General features: G+C 40.2%; 1 protein-coding gene across 2 annotated transcripts in view; it reads right to left on the reverse strand.

Moving 5' to 3' along the window:
• Positions 1-20,251, reverse strand: part of CCDC93 (coiled-coil domain containing 93) — a 100,683-nt gene that overhangs the window by 63,118 nt on the left and 17,314 nt on the right. For both annotated transcript variants that reach the window (XM_023514790.1, XM_003792648.3), the window contains exons 6-7: positions 19,729-19,785; positions 6,355-6,455 (exon numbers count right to left, since the gene is read on the reverse strand). In XM_023514790.1, the coding sequence (XP_023370558.1) occupies positions 6,355-6,455; positions 19,729-19,785 (158 nt within the window). The remainder of the gene's footprint in view (positions 1-6,354; positions 6,456-19,728; positions 19,786-20,251) is intronic.

The raw sequence follows: 20,251 nt of genomic DNA on the forward strand, positions 1-20,251 counted from the left end.
CCCGCCACAACGCCTGGCTATTTTTTTGTTGCAGCTTTCATTGTTGTTTGGCAGCCTAGGCTGGATTCGAACCCACCAGCTCAAGTATATGTGGCTGGCGCCTTAGCTTTTTAAGCCACAGGCACCAAGCCCCAAATAAATATTCTTTCAATAATTGAATCAAGAATGGGCTTTAACATTTAACTCAATTAAAATTAAAATTCTGTTCCTGAGCCACACTATTCACATTTTAATTGCTCAATGGCTACATATGACTAGTGGTTACCATACTGGACATTAAAGTTCTGGAAAATAAAGTTATTTTCCAAAAATAACTTCCCTAGGCCAAATTAAGACAATTAACGAGAATCTGGAAGAAAATAGGGGCATAAAAAGCCCTAAACACTAAGGACTATGAACTCTGTTCTTTCTTCAGTCAACAGAATTCACTAAATACCTCCTAGGAAGGAGCATGTCATAGGCCTTATTGTCAGAGGAGACACTAACAGGCTGGGAGAGACACGCTGTATTTCATTCACTAACTACAGAATGATTTGAAGGTAACTCAAAATTAAGCCTCTAATACTATTTAATAGGTGAACATCAGTATTCTAGTAGTTGTGCTTCAAACTTCCACTTGAAAGTAAAATATACAGCACATAAAACAAATTTCCCCATAGTAAACAGTTTTATAGCATGGTAGTGTTTAAGTTAGCCTCAAAAAATTGATTGGACTGATAATAAAATCGAAATATTATGGGGCTGCAATTTAGTTTAAGTCTAAAATCAAGGTTCAGCGCCTGTACTCAGTGGCCAAGGTGCCAGCCACATACACCAGAGCTGGCGGGTTTGAATCCAGCCCTGGCCTGCCAAACAACAATGACAACTACAACCAAAAAATAGCCATGCACTGTGGCAGGCACCTGTAGTCCCAGCTACTTGGGAAGCTGAGGCAAGAAAACTCACTGCTAAAGCCCATGAGTTCGAGGTTGCTGTGAGCTGTGACACCACAGCACTCTAGGAGGGCGACAGTGAAACTGTCTCAAAAAAAAAAAAAAAAGAAAGAAAGAAAGAAAAGAAAAATAAGTCTAAAATAAAAACTATGAGTCTTGCTTTTCTAACTCCATAGCATTTACAAAAATATATCCAAATACGTTTTTAACAGACACACAAGTCGTTAAGGTCTTCAGCATGACTGATCAGGCTCAAAGTTCAGCTTTACTTGTGCAACAGAGAAGAGTCAAAAAAGAAGAATGAAGCTGGAATGCTGGCTTCCAAGCCAGAGGGCTCTAAGGGCTTAACGGTAAAGAGCAACTTTCAACCCCAAATAAGAGACACTGACTTCAGACTTTCTTGTTCTAGAAGTCAAAATATTTTTCTCCCTTATGAAAAGGTGAGATGAGGTAGAAAAAGGAACACTTGGAAACAGATGAAGGATTTGAATTCCTAAAAATGTGCCCTGGTATGGGGGATGAGGAATTCAGGAAGGCCACAGGGTGAGGGGAGAGGGAGGATGGAGCAAAGTGAGTCCCTGGGCCAGAAGAGGGCCATCCTTGCTTGGCTGGGGGAAAGACGAGGCAGTAAGTCTTCCCATGCAGGTGCTGAAGGGACGGCTAGAGCTGGAGGTAATGAGTGAAGGAGTCAGGGATATGTCATATGGCATGCTGGCTATGCTGAACATTGACTTAAGCTCTTAAAGGCCTGCAGATGCTGGAAAAGGCTATTTTCCCTTGTCTGCATAAAGACCGGACCTGTCTTTATGAACACGAGTGCGTTCCATTTCCTTCCTAAAATCTCATTACATACCGTAGAGCCAGAAACTAAAAATGAAATACCTTATCTAGAACTCCTACTGTTTCCTGTGTTCTATCCTGTTCCATTTTTCCAGGCATTTATTTAATCATCTCATCATCTGAGCATAAAGTACATTCATTCCCCCACAAACTCATTTACTACCCTCACTCACCACATTTCTCCATCTCCCTCTGCCCTCTGAAGAAGGGTGTATAAGCATCTGACATCACTGGGTTATGAAAATTTCTAAGCCCTCTTCTCTTGTTAATCTACCTTGTCAGTTCATTCTCAGTGAACCTTCAAAGGGCCAGGGGGAAGCTTTCCCTCTTCACCCCACCAAGGGAACACAGGGACAAGAAGAACTGGAAGGAGAAAAGGTCCTATATAAGGGTATTTTAGAGGTGAACACTGATGCTTACCAAAAATCATGACAAGGATAAGAATAATAACACCTAACATTTACTGAGTTTTCTACATAGGACAAAGGGTTCAAACTTCTTTACATTTGCATTGTTATATAATCGTCACTTACTGGACAGAGCTCCATGTGGGATTATTGAATACAACCTAGAGTAAAGAATCAGATGGCCAGGAAGGAAGGGAGAGGCCTTCCCACTGAGGTAGAGTAAGGTATACACTCTCAGGGCTTTTTTATCCAATTGGCTCCATCAATTTTAATAACCACTCTCTTCTCGTTCAGTCTCACAGCAAACACCAAAGACCTGGTTTGTCTTTCTAAAACCCACAATCTAAAAAACACACTCTCACTGCAGGCACAAACAATATTTGCAGATAAATGACTTGCTTTTGGAGTTTAAGAGACCTGCATTCAAGTCCCACTTTGAGCTTCTTAATACTTCTGTAACTTTGGGCAAGTTATTTTTTAATCTTTCTGAATAATTTCATTATTAATCTCAAAGAGTAAAACGAGCTAAATAAACTATCAGAACGTCCTAAATATCCACTACCCTTACCCATCACAACCTAACTGGCTCCCTGCCAGAAAAGCAAAAAAAGAAAACAAAGTAACTCCTTCTCCTCCTTGTTCTAAAACATAAACAATGAAAAAATACTAACCTATCACCACATACCTACCCTAGCCTCAGAAATTAGCATAAGTCAGCATGTCCCCACCAACAGGAACTAAACTGGTACTAAGACATTTTGTTGCAATACTGGTCAAACTGCTTTTCTCTTACCCTGTTGCATAAAACAAAACAAAACAAACAAACCAAAAAACCTCCCAAAACAGATGCTTTGTTTTTTATCACTGATGAGGTTAATGTAACTTCATTTGGGAATGAAGAGGTTAATGTAACTTCATCTTGGAACTCATTTCCCAACCCCCGCTCCTGGGCAAGGTTGCCCAGGTGGAATCAGTCTATCACAAGGAGACGCTCCCTCCCCCACACTTCTGGGCAGCCAGTCTGAAGGGGAGCAGCTTCCCCTCCCTTGGTTCTCATGGGCAAGGTCAGTCAGCCTAAAGGGAGCCAGTCTATCAGAAACAAATAAGCAGCCCCCTCTTCAAGCAGCCCCCCTCTAAAAAAGTCCCCAACCAAAAATAGCTTAGCCAATAGCAACCCCACCCGACAAAACACCTGATGTAATTCCTCTAGCTCGCTTCACTTTGGGGATGCCCTTCCCCCAGCAACGCTGCAGGGTAGAGTGACCCAGGCATATGCTTGTAAATAAATAAAGCACCTCTGTTCTTGCATGAGTGTGGTGGTCTCTCAGTGGCAATAAGTTCCCAACAATCACCACTCAGAATTAAAAGAAGCAAATAAAACCTCTGCCTTGCTCTGTTCCTGAACAGAACCAAGCCAGATTCTGGCCTCAAACTGCACTACCATTTGAGGATGGGCAAGGATATGAGCACAGTGATAATGACTGCCATCTACATACAACATATATGAAAAGATCTCATTTAAAGCTAAGAATTTCTGAACAAAATATTGAAATATGGTCAATAAGGCCTCAGTGAAGCTGGCAATATACTGAATCTCTGACTTTTCATCCCCAGGGACATCTGATTTTCCATGCAACCCCAACCCACCCAGCCTCTTGAAGGCCCAGGCTTAGAAGGATCCTGCACTTAATGGCTGTTGCTGTCTTGGAATTATTAATAATTAATCATTAACTAATTTTGTTAACAAGGAGGTCTTGCCTTTTCATTTTGTCATGGGCCCTGAAAATTACATAGCTAGGCCTGGTGATGCGTGACTCTGAGGAGGCAGTCAGTTTGCAGAGGCAACTGGGGAACTGTGGGGACAACCATCACTCCCAACTTAGGGCCAGAACTACGCTGACTTCCTTTGGAACAGACTAGTTTTTATTCTTAGGAAGAAAAGACTTGACCCCAAACTATCACTTCACTAAAAAAGCACTTGCATTTTCCATTTGCAAACTAGTTTAGTTAAGCTTTATTTCCCTCAGGTTCTCTCCAGTACTCTACAGGGAGAAGCCATTGGCTGCTCACTCAGGGAAATGCTAGTAGGCGTGGAGTGGTTAGTTCCAGCTCCCCAACAAGGTCTGGGTAGTGAGGCAGAGCAGCACCCAGGAAGGAAGCACAAGAAGACATACTCACATCAAGAAATCAGTTACCCTAAGTAAAGAATGCAGAATATGGAAGAAGGTTAATGCCTAGTGGCAACCAAAAAATTCAATGGAGAAAAGAATGCCCTCGTGGTTTTTTTTTTTATAGGTTTTTAAAGTAAAAACTGAGGATATTAAAATAAATGTTTTTTAAAAACTAAGATGTTTAAAAGTGAGGAAACTGTTTCTAAATTCCTTTTTTTTTTTAGAGACAGAGTCTCACTTTAGGTGCTGGTAGAGTGCTGTGGCATCACAGCTCACAGCAACCTCCAGCTCTTGGGCTTAGGCAATTCTCTTACCTCAGCTTCCCGAGTAGCTGGGTCTACAGCACTCACCACAATGCCCTGCTATATTTTTGTTGCAATTTGGCTGGGGCTGGGTTTGAACCCACCACCCTTGGTATATGGGGCCAGCGCCCTACTCAGTGAGCCACAGGCGCTGCCCGTATTTCTAAATTCTTAATTTTCCTAATCAGGACAATCTTCACAGGAAACCAAAATTATTATTCTAACACTCAGAGTGAAACTGCTAAAACTGCTTTCATTTCTTTTATCTGAAGATTTTATCTTTTTTTTTATTAAGTCATATATACATAGATCATGAATACATTTATGCCTTTATGGGATTCAATGTGTTGATTATTTGTACAGATTGGAGGGCTTACATCCTACTAATTAACATAGCTTTCACCTCATTTACTTACTCACAGTGTCCAGACACTTGTGTTCTATACTTGATAGATTTGACTTGTACCCTTGCAATATGCTCCATAGATGTGGTCCCACCATTAACCCTCCATCAAACCACCCCCCTCCCCTTCCCTCCTTAGTTGTGATTCATCTTTCATATGAAAGTGTGAGTGATTATACATTTATTTCACAGTAGTACTGAGTACATCGGATAATTTTATTTCCATTCCTGAGATACTTTACTAGGAAGAATATTTTCCAGTTCTATCCATGTAAACATAAAAGAGGTAAAGTCTCCATCTTTTTTTAATGCTGCATAGTATTCCACGGTGTACATATACCATAATTTATTAATCCATTCATGTGTAGATGGGCACTTGGGCTTCTTCCATGACTTGGCAATTATGAATTGAGCTATTGTGGGCAAGAGACATGAACAGAAGCTTCTCTGAAGAAGACAGGCGCATGGTCTACAGTAGGGGTCCTCAAACTTTTTAAAAAGGGGGCCAGTTCACTGTCCCTCAGACCATTGGAGGGTTGGACTGCGGGCCCTGGGACAAGTCGGCTGCTAAGCAGGACAGGCAGTGGTGGCAAAAACACTTGGCAAGCCAGATAAATGTCCTTGGCAGGCCGCATGTGCCCCGCAGGCCGTAGTTTGAGGACACCTGGTCTACAGACACATGAAAAAATGCTCATCATCTTTAATCATAAGAGAAATGCAAACCAAAACCACTTTGAGATATCACCTAACTCCAGTAAGAGTAGCCCACATACAAAATCCCAAAACTACAGATGTTGGCATGAATGTGGAGAAAAGGGAACACTTCTACACTGCTGGTGGGAATGCAAGTTACTACATTCCTTTTGGAAAGAAGTTTGAAGAATGCTCAGGGATCTAAATGTAGACCTGCCATTTGATCCTGTAATTCCTCTACTAGGTGTATATCCAAAAGACCAAAAATCACTTGGCAACAAAGAGATTTGTATCTAAAGATTTTAATAAATAGCAAGGCATGAAGGGCAGACCATGCCAGCCACTCCAAGTGCCACAACCACCCCAACTCCCCAAGGAGGGCAGAACCACGTGCACATTTCCAGAGAGGAATTAACTGCAAAGGTCCTGCAAAAACTTGGGTAATTAGATACAAAAAAAGTCCCTGATTCTGGAAATTTCATGGCTGAAATAGTATGCTCCATCAGGTGGAACTCAAACAAGTTAATTCAAAAGAAGTTATTTAAATTAGCTTTTCTTTTGAATGGGTTTATAAAATAGACACCTAGACTGGGTCTTGTTCATTACCTGCCATATTCCAAAAGTGTAGCATGAACTCGAGATTCTTCATCAAACAGCTCCCCTGCTCCCTGTTGGCGTTTGTATTTCCGACGAGGTTTGTAAACATCCTAAGTGGATGAGATAGGCAAGTTACCAAGTGCAAGAAGCCTCTCCCCAACTGACTGGATGCAGCAGCCTAGGTGTCCAGGGCTCTGCTAAGGACAGAGGGCACTCAGGGTGGCTGCCTTCAGGGGTTGACTTTACTGAAGAAAGAGAGGCAAAGTTTATGACATGTCAGGGCAAAAGACAATGAACTGAACCTCTGGTTACCTAAAATGATTTGTTTATGCCTACATGCCCTCCTTTGCTGACAAATGGGGGGTCGGGAGGAAGCCCAATAACAAAAGAGTATCTTTTGCTCTTTAAGTTATAAAAATGATATGTGGGCTGGACGTGGTAACTCACACCTATAATCACTGCACTCAGGCCAAGGTGGGTGGATTACTTGAGCTCAGGAATTCGAGACCAGAATTGGAGTAAGTAAGAGTGAGACCCCAATTTTTAAAAATAGCCTGTGCAGTTGCTCACACCTGTAGTCCCAGCTACTTGGGAAGCTGAAGCAAGAGAATCGCTTGAACCCTGGAGTTTGAGGTTGCTGTGAGCTGTGACGTCACAGTACTCTACCAAGGGTGACAGAGAGACTCTGTCTCAAAAACATATAAATAAATAAGTAAATAAAATAAAAAAAATGATATGTGCCACTGAAGAAAGTTTAAATAATACATAAATGTAGGGAGTACATACCCTACCCACCAAAGTAACACCATAGAGTTTCCTGTATACTCTCCTATGTTAATTTACACATGAAAACAGTCAATGTCTTTCTACAGTGCCAAGAGTAAAACTAACAAACACTTTAAAGAAAAACTTCAAGTTTTTTCTTAAATAAATAAGAGTATATAGTATATACTGTTCTACAACTTGCTTTTTGTTGTTTGTATTTTGTTTTGCTTAAAAGTATATACTGGAGTTACTTTCATGAAATAAAGTTACACACAAATCTATTTCATTCTTTATATTAATAACTAGATGTACTATTCCTTAATACAGGTGTTTCCTAGTTTATTTAACTTGCTATTGAGATGTTTCTAGGTTATTTCCCAGCTCTTATGTAAAACCAACTTATATACTTGTGTATATAGGTTGCTAGGATAGAAACTTACAATTGAAATAACTGACTTGAAGGGTGTTTAAACTACCAAGTTTAGCCAATAAACAAAACAACCTATACTGATTTATGTGCCCTCCAACATGTTAATAACACCTTTTGCAACAAATATTCACAAGTTTTTAAATTTTTCTACCTCACATGGGTAAAAAATATTTTACTGAGGTTTTTTTGTTGGTGGTGGTGGGTTTTTTTTGAGACAGAGTCTCACTATGTCACCCTGGGTACAGTGTTGTGGCATCACAGCTCACAGCAACCTCCAACTCTTGGGCTTAAGTGATTCTCTTAAGTGATTCTCTTCCCAGCCTTCTGAGTAGCTGGGACAACATGCACAATGCCTGGCTACTTTTTTTTTTTTTTGGTTGTAGTTGTCACTGTTGTTTGGCAGGCCTGGGCTAGATTTGAACCCACCAGCTCCAGTGTATGTGGCTGGCGCCAAGCCAAATATTTTACTGTTTTTATTAGACCTCCCTAAAGTATTAGTGAAGCTGGGAATCTTCTTATTTGTCATTCATCTTGTTCAAATCCTTTGATTAATTTCCCACTGATTAATTCATCAATTTTTTACTGATTTATAAATATGCTATATATGAGTATTAATCCTTTGACTTCTATTTACAAGGCAAACACTTTTACCCAATCTATTGTTTTGTCAATTTTGTTTAAACTTGGTATTTTTCAGTCCTATGACATTTTAATTTTTTATGAAGTCAAATTTATCAATCACTTTCTTTATAGTTCTCAGATGTTATACCTTACCTTGTCTACTAACTGTAAACAAAATTTGTACATGTTAATTTTATGGTTTATAATTAGCTTACAATTTATCTTTAGCTCTTTTTTTTTGAGATATTCTCATTGTGTTGCCCTTGGTAGAGTGCCGTGGCACCACAGCTCACAGCAACCTCAAATTCTTGGGCTTAAGTAATTTTTTTGCCTCAGCCTCCCAAGTAGCTAAGACTATAGGCGCCCACTAGGATGCTCAGCTATTTTTGTGTTGCAGCTGTCATTGTTTTTTAGCTGGCCCAGGCCAGGTTCGAACCCACCAGCCTCAGTGTATGTGGCCAGTGCTGTCACCACTGTGCTCTAAGCACCGAGTCAATCTTTAGTGAAATGCAGGAACCCTTTCTAATTCCTTTTGCTTTTCCTTTTGCTTGCACATGGTCTCTACTGGCCTTTTTTCAAATTCTTTGGCTATTGCTATTCTCTCCCATTTTATCTTCTAAATCAATTCTAGTGTCAGCTTGTCAAGTTCATTAAGAAAAACTATGTTGGGGCAGCGCCTGTGGCTCAGTGAGTAGGGCACCAGCCCCATATACCAACGGTGGCAGGTTCAAACCCAGCCCTGGCCAAACTGCAACAAAAAAATAGCTGGGCATTGTGGCGGGCGCCTATAGTCCCAGATATAGGGACTGGGAGGCTGAGGCAGGAGAATCGCCTAAGCCCAAGAGCTGAAGGTGGCTATGAGCTGTGATGCCACAGTACTCTACCAAGGGTGACAAAGTGAGACTCTATCTCTAAAAAAAAGAAAAACTATGTTGGATTTTCATTAGAATCATATCAAATGTATAGATTGTTTGTCTTTATAATACAAGTCTTGCCTTGAGAAGAGGTCTGGCCTATGTACTGAAGTGTTGGTTGCTCCCTAAAGTTCTCTACAGTCACTACACATCTAGCTAGACCTTTACCCCACCCAGACTTACAAACCAGTCCATATGTTACTCAATAATTCTTGGGGGTTTAATTCTTTTAGATTTGAATATCAGAAAAGAACACTGCATACAAACCCTTCAAAAATAACCTATCTTTTTAACAAAAGTACTATGAGATTTATCCTCAAAAGAATTCATGAAAACAAAATGCACTATCAACATTCACTAACTTTTTAAATAGAGTGTGATTTAGTTGTAAACGGAGAAGTAAATATGGACCTATTATGTGTGGGACATATTCTAAAATTCTTTCACTATATCTCTCTTTCTCTTAACCAAAATAACATGGGAAGTGGCAGGTACTGAATTAAACAGAGGTCTTCACTCCCAGATGACCTGGTTTGTTATTCTACCCCAAATGAATGTCCTTCTTGATTGCTAAGTTGACAGTCAAATAATACCTTCGTAAATACCTGCTCAGTGATCTGGGGGCAAGCAGGCAGCTCTAAGGCAGCAAGATAATCTAGTTCAGGTGTCCTCAAACTACGGCCCATGGGCCACATGCAGCCCGCCAGGTGTTTTTGCCACTGCTGCCTATCCTGCTTAGCAGCCGACTCGTCCCAGGGCCCGCAGTCCAGCCCTCCAAGGGTCTGAGGGACCCCTGTTTAAAAAGTTTCAGGACCCCTGGTCTAGTTGTTCATCCCTGGATCTTTTCTTCCACTATCCAGGTTTATCACATCTAATCTCTACCTGGACATCACAACGGCAGCATTACTATTAGGTCTCTCTAGAGTCTAGAGAGTGGCATTTTATTCTAATTAGAATTGTTGCCCCTTAATTCTGATTACCTTTATTATAAAAAGTTTCAAACATACAGAAAACACACTATTATAATTACAACAATTTTGTGGAAAAAGAAATGTAATGGTTTGGAATGACGCTAGAAGGTGGTTTTCACAAACTGCTGCCACAAATTTTCCCTAGTTTGCGGCTGGTATCTATATGAATAGGAAGCTATAAATAACATAAAACAGACTTGTAGGGAAATGAAAAATACAATGAACAGCATGACGTCAGTTACTGCATATGATTTAATTACTACTGAGCTTTACTATTATAGCACCGCTATGTAATTGAGCTTAACTGCTATTTTCTTTAGTTACTATTGAAAGAGTCAATGACCCAAGACAGAAAATTGGATTCTTCTAAAAAAAGGATTGACTCCAAAACAATAGCATGCTGAAACCAACAGCTAAAAGGACCTTTCATTCTGCCAAACAGTGGCGATGTTGGTTTTCATAAATTACTCTTTACACTTTATAAAACTTCACCTACATCTCACATTTTAAACTTTATAATATAACCACACTATGAAATAGAGGCGGGGTACATACTATTTATCTTCCCTTTACTACTAAAGCAGACATTAAATAATCTGTCCAACATCCCCGGACAGGCCTGGCCCTAGGTACCCTGGCTTCTCATCTTAAACCTTTCCTCCCACACTAACTTGCCTCTGCAGGGCACACTAGCCACTCACCAGCCATTTTAGCCAGCCCTCCCACAAGACTCATAATACCGTGTGAAGCTGCCATCACTATGATGGTGTAGTTAGGTAATGGGACCTAAAGGAGTTTCTATGTCAACGATAGAGAGCTACTGCTAGCTCACACTTTAAAGCCAGGACACTGATATGTAGTACTATCTCTCTGCCACTGGCTTTATAACCTTAGAAGAGGCAGTTCCTCTCAAAGAGCCCCAGTTTCCATATCTGTAAAATGAGGATGTACTAACACATCTTTTTTTTTTTTTTTTGTAGAGACAGAGTCTCACTTTATGGCCCTCTGTAGTTTTGTGGCATCACACAGCCCACAGCAACCTCCAACTCCTGGGCTTAGGTGATTCTCTTGCCTCAGCCTCCCGAGTAGCTGGGACTAGAGATGCCACCATAACGCCTGGCTATTTTTTTGTTGCAGTTTGGCTGGGGCCGGGTTTGAACCCACCACCCTTGGTATTGGGGCTGGCACCCTACCCACTGAACCACAGGCACTGCCCTATTTCAAACATATCTTGAAGGATACTCTCACTCTCTCTTTCTTTACATTCTTTTAATCCTAGATAATTCATTCAAAAGTTTAGAGTCTGGCCAGGTACAATGGTTTACACTTGTAATCTTAGCACTCTGGGAGACGAGGCAGGTGGACTGCCCTGACCTCACAGGTTCAAGGCTAACCTGAGCAAGAGGGAGACCTCATCTCTAAAAATAGCCAGGTGTTGTGGCAGGTGTCTGTTGTCCCAGCTACCTGGGAGGCTGAGGCAGGTAAGAGAATCGCTTGAGCCCAAGACTTGAAGGTTACTGTGAGCTCTAATACCAGGGCATTCTACTGAGGGTGACAAAGTGAGACTGTCTCAGAAAAAAAAAAAAAGAATCTTTAGAGTCTGAGATTAATAAAAAAATATATACCATGCTTTACATGATTGTGCTCTTAAAAAGGCATACAAAATCAATTTATCCTTTTTGCCATTAATGGTAGCAACAACAATAGCCATCATTTATTAAATGGTAGGTACATGTCAGGCATATACTGCCTATTTGATCTTCACACCTATGAGGGTAGTTATCCTTGTTTACTGTCTATAGTTGAGGAAACTTAGGCACAAAGAGGTTAAAAACTTGCCCAAGGTTACAAAGTCAGTAAGTGATAAAATCACTGCAATACCAACACTGGGACGCTTAAGCACTCTGCAAAATGTTTTATACTTTATCTTTGATCACCTTTTCTCTGAGTTCTAATATTTTCTGAGTTGTGCTCTGATATTCTGTTGTGGCAGATAATAAAGGACACATGGGGAGGGTTAAAAAATTAAGGTGGGCCAGATGTGGTGGCTAACACCTATAATCCTAGCACTTTGAGAGGCTGAGGCAGGAGAACCACTTGAGGTCATGGCTTCAAGACCAGACTAGGCAGTATTGAGACCCTGTTACTACAAAAAATAAAAAATATGTTGGGCCCAGTGGCACACACCTGTAGTCTCAGCTACTCAACAGGCTGAAGCAGCAAGATTGCTTGAGCCCTGAGGTGTGAGGTTACAGTGAGCTGTGATGACACCAATGACTATTAGCCCCAGCAACAAAGCAAGATCCTATCTAAAGAAAAAAATTAAGGTGACTGATTGGTAAACCAGAGAACCAGATCTACACTTCGCAGGTCCGTAACCACAGGTCAGGTTCACCTCTCGGTAATTCTTGAACTCACATTCCAAATGGCAGGGAAGGGAAGCAGAACAGCATCACACGATTGCAGTTCCGCATCAAATCCCTGATCACTGCCCTCACAATTATGGGAGACAATTTCTTTACTGAAATAACAGAGCAGGCAGTGCAACAGCCACTACCAATTTGGCAGTCTATACTCAGAAACTCCAGGAGCCCAAATCACACGCAACTCAGCAAGAAACTACACTTCCCTGAGCTACCTCAGGGCCTCTACAGCCCACTCTCACAGCCCAAATCCAACTCCAACAGACCTCTCAGCCTATGAGTCTGGTGAGTAAGTTCTGATTTCCACCTCAAGGGGCCCACAGATGTTTTCACCACTAAATTGCAATGTTTTGAAAGATACCATTTAAAAAAAGTTATTGTAATTGGGGAAAACAAAAGCTCTCAAAAATTTCTCACCTTAATAAAACAAAAACAAACAAACAGAACAAAGTCCCTGGGTATTAAGTGAAGAACCATGATGCAAGATGGCAGACAGCAATCACTTCCGTAGTTTTCTTTAGAGACACCCCAAACCTTGCTCCTCTCCATTCTCTTTAGATGGGTTCTGTCATGCAAGTTTATCTTCTGCTCTTTGAGGTCCAGCACAAGTCCCATTCATGTCTCCTCATGTATGTACCAAATTATAATTTGGTGGGTAAGAATAGGGTTGCTGTGTTATATTAATGGGCTAAAGATAGCACCTAGGTTGTTTATTTCTTCACAGCAAACTGAAACTTACTAGCTCAAAAGCTGGCCAATATCAAATTTAGGTACCAAATTGTTTTAAACACAGCCCAAATAAGCGTGCATATATATATATGTGTGTGTGTGTGTGTGTATATATATATATATATATATATATTTTTTTTTTGGCCATTTAGAGCCTGCCTACTCTGCATATCCTCCAAAATTATACCCTTAGAAACTGTTAGCATTTGCTGACCATACACAGAGCACACCTTGGGGCTGTAAAGACCCCACTCCAGTGATTATCAGTGGAGATCTATGACCTACAGGCACCGTGTGTGGTGCTGAGAAGCATAAGACAGACACAGAAGCCTCCTCTATGATCGCCTGGGGGAGTTCCCTTGCCCTGCTCCCCTTTTGTATGGTGGCCCCTGTGCCTAAGCCTCTGGATGGTCTCACGGTGTGTGGGACCCCTGGCACCCATCAAGCAAACCTGTCAACCATCTCTGAAATAAAACTTGTTGCCAGAGCTTTCTTCCTGATAAGCCTCCAAATCCCTGAAACCCCCTACAAGATGAAATGTTAGGGCAATTGCCTCAGCTCCTAGCCTAGAATGTGGTGTGGCATGCAGTAAGTACTCAATCAATACTATGGAATCAATATATGGACACACTAGGGTTTCGACCCTTGCTCCATTACTTGCTTTGTTTCTCTGATTTGGGGTAGGTTACTTTAACCTCTTTGGTTTTCCATCTGTACATTTAGGTATTAGTTGAGTTATGAGAAGTAATTGATCAATATATTTGTTATTACGCGACACACAGTAAGGACTAAGTTTTATAATTCTACATGAGTATGGATGTACATTTTTACTAATAAAATGTGATAGACTGCTTATGTCACCACATTTACATTTTATAAGCTAGATGAGCAGGCCTTCCTCAAAGCATTACCTATGGGAGAATGTACTGGGAGTAGAAATTTTAAATGGCATGGTCGCCAAGGTGATCCAGTAAGTAAGAACAAAGCATTCTCTTCCAAAAAGACTAGAAGCTCTAAGAAGCCTTTTTTCCCTGTTCCCTTTACTTTCACACAAAATTCTAAACATTACCCAAAAATTCTCCTAAATAGTAAATGAATATGTCTTTTGTAGTGGCAAAATTTGTCTTTTGGGCAAAATTTTGTGAGTACCTTTTACATTCACAGTTAAGAAGTAGAAGACGTCATTGCATAAGACGATACTTCATAGATATGGTGGGCTGACAGCTCAGAGAATAACAGCACACCTAAACTAATAAGTTTATTACGATTATCACGCAGAAGCAGGAAGTGGTCAAAAGAGGCCTGCCCTGGGGTGGCAATAGTTTCTGTTTCTTGTCCTTTAAAAATATCACCTCCCATGGGGTAGGCCTACTACAAAGTTGCTAGTTATTCTAAGAAAGCCTAGTAGGAAGAAGTAAAAGAGTAACATATTTCAAAGAAAGCAGGTACTGATAATAACATCCAGGAAGAAGAAAAATGAGGCAAAGGCAAAAAGAGAACACCCCAAAGTAATGAGCTCAGAGTATAAAATTCTCAAAGGCCAGTCTGCCAGACAATCTAGCAAGAGGTACTAAAAGCCTTAGGCATAACCTTAGACCCAATTCCACTTCATGGAATGGATCCTAAGTTATCTATATATATATTTAGAGAAAAAAGAACAAAAATTAGCCTTCAGGATGCCCTACACAATGGGCCAAGAGGAAAAAAAGAGATACAAACTAAACTGGCTAAATTAGTTCCACACAATGAGTAATGTGTATTAACACTAAAAACAGTATGTATATTCACTGGCATGGAAAGATAGCCTTGATATATTGGTGAGCAAAACAAGCAAGTAATAAAACAGAACATGTAGTATAAAGTCACTTTTATTTATTTATTTATTTATTTGCAATCTGTAATTCTCTATATTGACTTCCATAGTTCTGTATTTCCTACCTGGACTATCTGTGGTTATCCCTGGCTGGTGGTATCATGGGTGATTTAGTCTCTGTAGCTTTTCTCCATTTCCTAATTTTTCATTCTTATTGCTATGGTATTAGCATAAAAAACAATTTTAAAACAAAAAAAATGTACTAAAAAAGCAGACCAAAGACGATGCAAAAGCCTGGGACAGTCTTCAAAGGTTGGCAAGGTGGAGGTGGGTGGATTGCCTGAGCTCACAGGTTCAAGACTAGCCTGAGCTAGAGCAAGACCCCATCTCTAAAAAAAAAAAAAACAGGCATTGTGGAGGGTGCCTATAGTCCCAGCTACTTGGGAGACTGAGGCAAGAGAATCACTTGAACCCAAGATTGAGGTTGCTGTGAGCTATGACTCCAGGGCACTCTACCGGGTTTGATAAAGTGAGACTCTATCTCAAAAAAAAAAAAAAAGAATAAGCTAAATATTAAATATTTAAATGTTTGATACTTTTAGCTTATGTATGAGCAGAATAAGTAAAAGCCTACTGGTTAAGGCAAAATGGTATCATGTTATCAGATGAAAAAAGAGAAGCCAACCTCCACCTGGCATCCACTTGAGATCAGTCATACCCAGTGCCCCCACAGGGACTAAAGAGGTGGTGGGGGAGTACCCAACTCTCCTAGATGAATTTGAGTCTCCGGGACCCAGATGAATAATACCCCAGAATCCTGACATAAGTCAATGACATTACTGCAAAATTGGTGCCAGGAATATTTGGAAAATCAGAGATCAGGTCAAGAGTTAGAAAATGGTAGAAGTGCCAACATCTATTGTGTTAAGAGTCAGATATAAAATCAAAATCTAGCAGCCTCTTCCTACCTCTAAAGATGCATAAGAAATTTATTAACCTCTCTGAGCGTTAATTTCATAAAAGGAAAATAATAACATAGAACTTCCAGAGTGTTGATGAGGGATAAATGAGATTATACTTGAAAAATGCTTATTTAGGTGCCAGGTACACAGAAGGCACTTAATAAATACCATGGCAACTACATATGTATTTTATAAAAGGCTGGGTCTAGAAACTAGGCACCTGTATGCTTAGCTTTATTTTATTCCATAATTTTCCATTCACAATTTAAATTTAGGTTCTGAATTCACCAGTGAAGAGTAGGTTATCTAAAAGGCAGAACCAGGAAAAGGCTAAAAGAAGAACCTGAGACTTGTAAAGAGCCACATGACCTGGTTATCTAGGAAAGACTTCCTTCCCTTTACTAAGGCGGGTGTTTTCCCTGAAGAGATGACAACAAATAAAAAAAAGTAAGTTACTTAGTTTTTCATACTGACTCACAAGAACAAGCCAGGGATATGCATTATGTCCCTGAAGTCTCTTATGATCTTTTGGGATGTTAGATTCAAGCTAGGAAGTGCTTGCACAAGTGGTAGAAAGGAGGGGTGAAAGTTAATGGTAAAGGCGCTCAGCTAAGAAACCTAAGCCTAGAAGTGCAAAGTACTTTCAGTAGATGAGAAAAGAAGAAAACAAATAAAACCCAAAGGCAACAGCTAGCTGTGCATAAAAATTCCTTATCACTCTTGCTGAAAAAGTATTAATTCCCACATGAAAAGGAAATAAACTAAGCAATGCAAATTATAACCAAAGAGACATTTTTTCCCATTTTCTTTCATTTTGATATTATTTTCTAATCAGCTATAAACTATATATATATATATAATTTTGAGACAGAGCCTCAAGCTGTCGCTCTGGGTAGAGTACCGTGGCGTCATAGCTCACAGCAACCTCCAACTCCTGGGCTCAAGCAATTCTCCTGCCTCTGCCTCCCAAGGAGCTGGGACTACAGGTGCCCACCACAACACCCAGCTATTTTTTGGTTGCAGCCATCATTGTTGTTTGGCAGGCCCCAGGCTGGATTCAAACACGCCAGCTCAGGTGTATGTGGCTGGTGCCTCAGTCACTTGAGCCACAAGCACCATTTTATCTTGAGGCTCATGGAAAGTGATTACAAGACAGGATCTGAGTCTTGGCTGTCATTGCCAATGTCACCTAGAGAAATTTATCTCTGCTTCAGTTTCCTCATTTGTAAAAAAAAAAAAATACTATTTCATAGGGTTGCTGGGAAGTCTAGATGAATTATAGATATACATATGCAACAAAGTTGGGGCACTATGTAAGTCTTTGTCGTTATTATTTCCTTAAATTCTATGTTGTCATATTACCAAGCAGAAGTGAATTAAAAAAAAAAAAAAAGACAGTAGAAGTGTATTTTAAAAAAAGATATATGCTGGGTGCAGTGGCTCACACCTGTAATGCTAGCACTCTGAAAGCCCAACGCGGGTAGATTTCTTGAGCTCAGGAGTTTGAGACCAGCCTAAGCAAGAGCAAGATCCCATCTATACTAAAAAAAACAAAAAAAAAAAAACCCCCAAAAACTAGCCAGGCATTATGGCTGGCACTTACAGTCCCAGCTACTCGGGAAGCCAAGGCAAGAGGGGTTGCTGTGAGCTATGACACCCCAGCACTCTACCCAGGGTACACAGTGAGACTGTCTAAATCAGTGGTTCTCAACCTTCCTAATGCGACCCTTTAATACAGTTCCTCAGGTGCCCCCAACCATAAAATTATTTTTGTTGCTACTTTGTAACTGTAATTTTGCTACTGTTATGAATCGTAATGTAAATATCTGATATGCAGGAAACCCACCAAAGGGGTGGCGCCCCACAGCTTGAGAACCTCTGGTCTAAATAAATAAACAAACAAAAAGATAAACTCCATTCCAGTGGGAAGAGCTTTACCTTTAGAGGTCTTAACTATTCCAAGGGTATAGAAATGTCAGACCTAGTTTAATTGCTAAGATGACTCTTAGCTATGCTGACCTTTGATTCTGGGTTACACATTTTTTTCTATGTTGGGCTCAGGGTGAGATTTATATATGAAGATATCCGAGTACATATTAACAATTTTTTAACCTGTATTTATTATTTTTGGACATGTAATACATAGACTAAGCATAACATTGAAAGAGTAGAGAGGTTATAGGGAAAAAAACCTTCCTTTCCTTCCTCCTTGCTGCTGGCCCTCCAGTTCCCTGATTCAGAGGTAATGCTGCAACCTGGTTTTCCTCTTTCCAAAAATGAAATATTATTTAAAATAAAATAAAGTATTAGCATACCCAACCAATTGATTATTGTCATGAGAAATGTTCTTTGGAGAAATATTTAAGTGAAAAAACATATAAAATTATCTTTAAAGTATGGTTCCAATTTGGTTTAAAAATGCACATTAAAAACATGGACGAAATATACGGCTGCTTCTCTAAGAGCAAGGTTGATCTTCTTTCCCTACATCTATCAGTCTTTTTAAAAACTTTAAGGATGCTCTAAACTGAACACCCATATCATTATAAGAAAACTATTCTGATACCAAATAATTTCTTCTAATTATTATTAACACTGCCACCAAATCTGAAAACAATACATGGCTTCAGAGTATCACTACACCTTAAAGGTTTTCCACCCCTCCCATTTCTAAAGTGGAAGTGAAGAAAAGATAGGAATTACAATAGTAAAATGATAAAGACGTGTGTGTTTTTACATAAGGACTTCACACATTTAATCATCAAATGATTGTTGTTCTTTTCAGAGTAATTACCTCGGGAGACCACACATTTATTTTTCAAAATTCTTTTTCTGGAAAGACTTCATAGCCAGTTCACAAAGCCAAGCAAGCCAGTAACTTCAATCTTTACAATTACACAGGGCATAGAACCCAAGTTGTTTCCAAAAAAAGTACACCCGATATTGAAGCTAGGTAGCATATTAAGACAATATATTATAGAACAATAAAAACCAACTAGGACACACACACACACAATAGATTCTCACTAACAAAGTTGAGTAAAATATTTAGTATGACATAATTTAGATAAAGTAAAAAGTATGCAAAATAACACTATACATTATTTTCAGGAATAAAAGAAAATGTACACACTAGCTTCCTGGATTCATTCCCCTCAGCTCAGGCAGGAAGGCTGGGCAGTGGAGGCTACAGCTGACAAGATTCTGTGGGCCCTGGCCTGGTATGCTGTGTAAAGGATCAAAGTTCTCCATTGCCCCTAAGCTGGGAAAGTAGGTACATGCTTGCTGACTCCCAGTGATTAAAAAATACTGCGTATGGTGACAAAGGCCATCCCAGAATTTCTCACACAAAGCACAGAAGCTACTCTGCCTCTCCAAAACTGTCACAGGGTTAAAGACTAACCTCAACTTACCATCTCCAGTTCATCATCTGCTCTCTGGAGCTATTCAAAGTCCATACCTGCCATTTAGGTAAATGAAGAGGGTCTTTGCATTTGGCTATTTCTACCTTAAAACTGGAAGTGAGAACACAGGGCATTCATTGGTTGTGGCAAGTTCTACCAGTGAGTGCTGACATCTTGGTCCTGAGCAATGAGTGATCCAAGCAGGACTTCCCTCACACACCCACGTTAGGCCAATGCCTAGGTAGTCCCTGTACATAAAAACCTCAAGGAGCAACACTTTTGTGGTTTAAATCAAAAGGCTATTTGAAGGCAATGTAGTGCTCTGACAGGAAGACACAACAAGGAACTTACTGAGAGGTCAATAACTGTCTTGATGGCCTTTTCTTTTCTCTTTATGAAGTCATCATCCTATAAGACAAAACAAATTAAACAAATCCCTTGTGAGATTAAAACTCTACTGGACTGCTTAGAAACATACATTATAAACTGACTGCTAAATAATACATTGCCTGGAAAAGTTTCAATTTTTTAATAGACTGGAATATATTCTCTAGAAAAACGCTAGGATCTCTAAGACAGCTCCAACATAAATCCCTACAGCCAATAAGAAAAAGGAAGGCTGGCGCCCGCAGCACACTGGTTACAGCATCAGCCACATACACCAAGACTGGCAGGTTGGAGCCCGGCCCAGGCCAGCTAACCAACAATGACAACTGGAACAACAACAAACAAACAAACAAAAATAGCCAGGCATTGTGGCAGGTGCCTGTAGTCCCAGCTAACTGGGAGGCTGAGGCAAGAGAATCACATAATCACAAACCCCCACAAGGGTTTGAGGTTGCTGTGAGCTGTGACGCCCCCGCACTATACCAAA

Source organism: Otolemur garnettii, unplaced genomic scaffold (genome assembly GCF_000181295.1).
Source record: "Otolemur garnettii isolate 467f Iridium unplaced genomic scaffold, OtoGar3 scaffold00059, whole genome shotgun sequence".
NCBI classification, from domain to species: domain Eukaryota; kingdom Metazoa; phylum Chordata; class Mammalia; order Primates; family Galagidae; genus Otolemur; species Otolemur garnettii.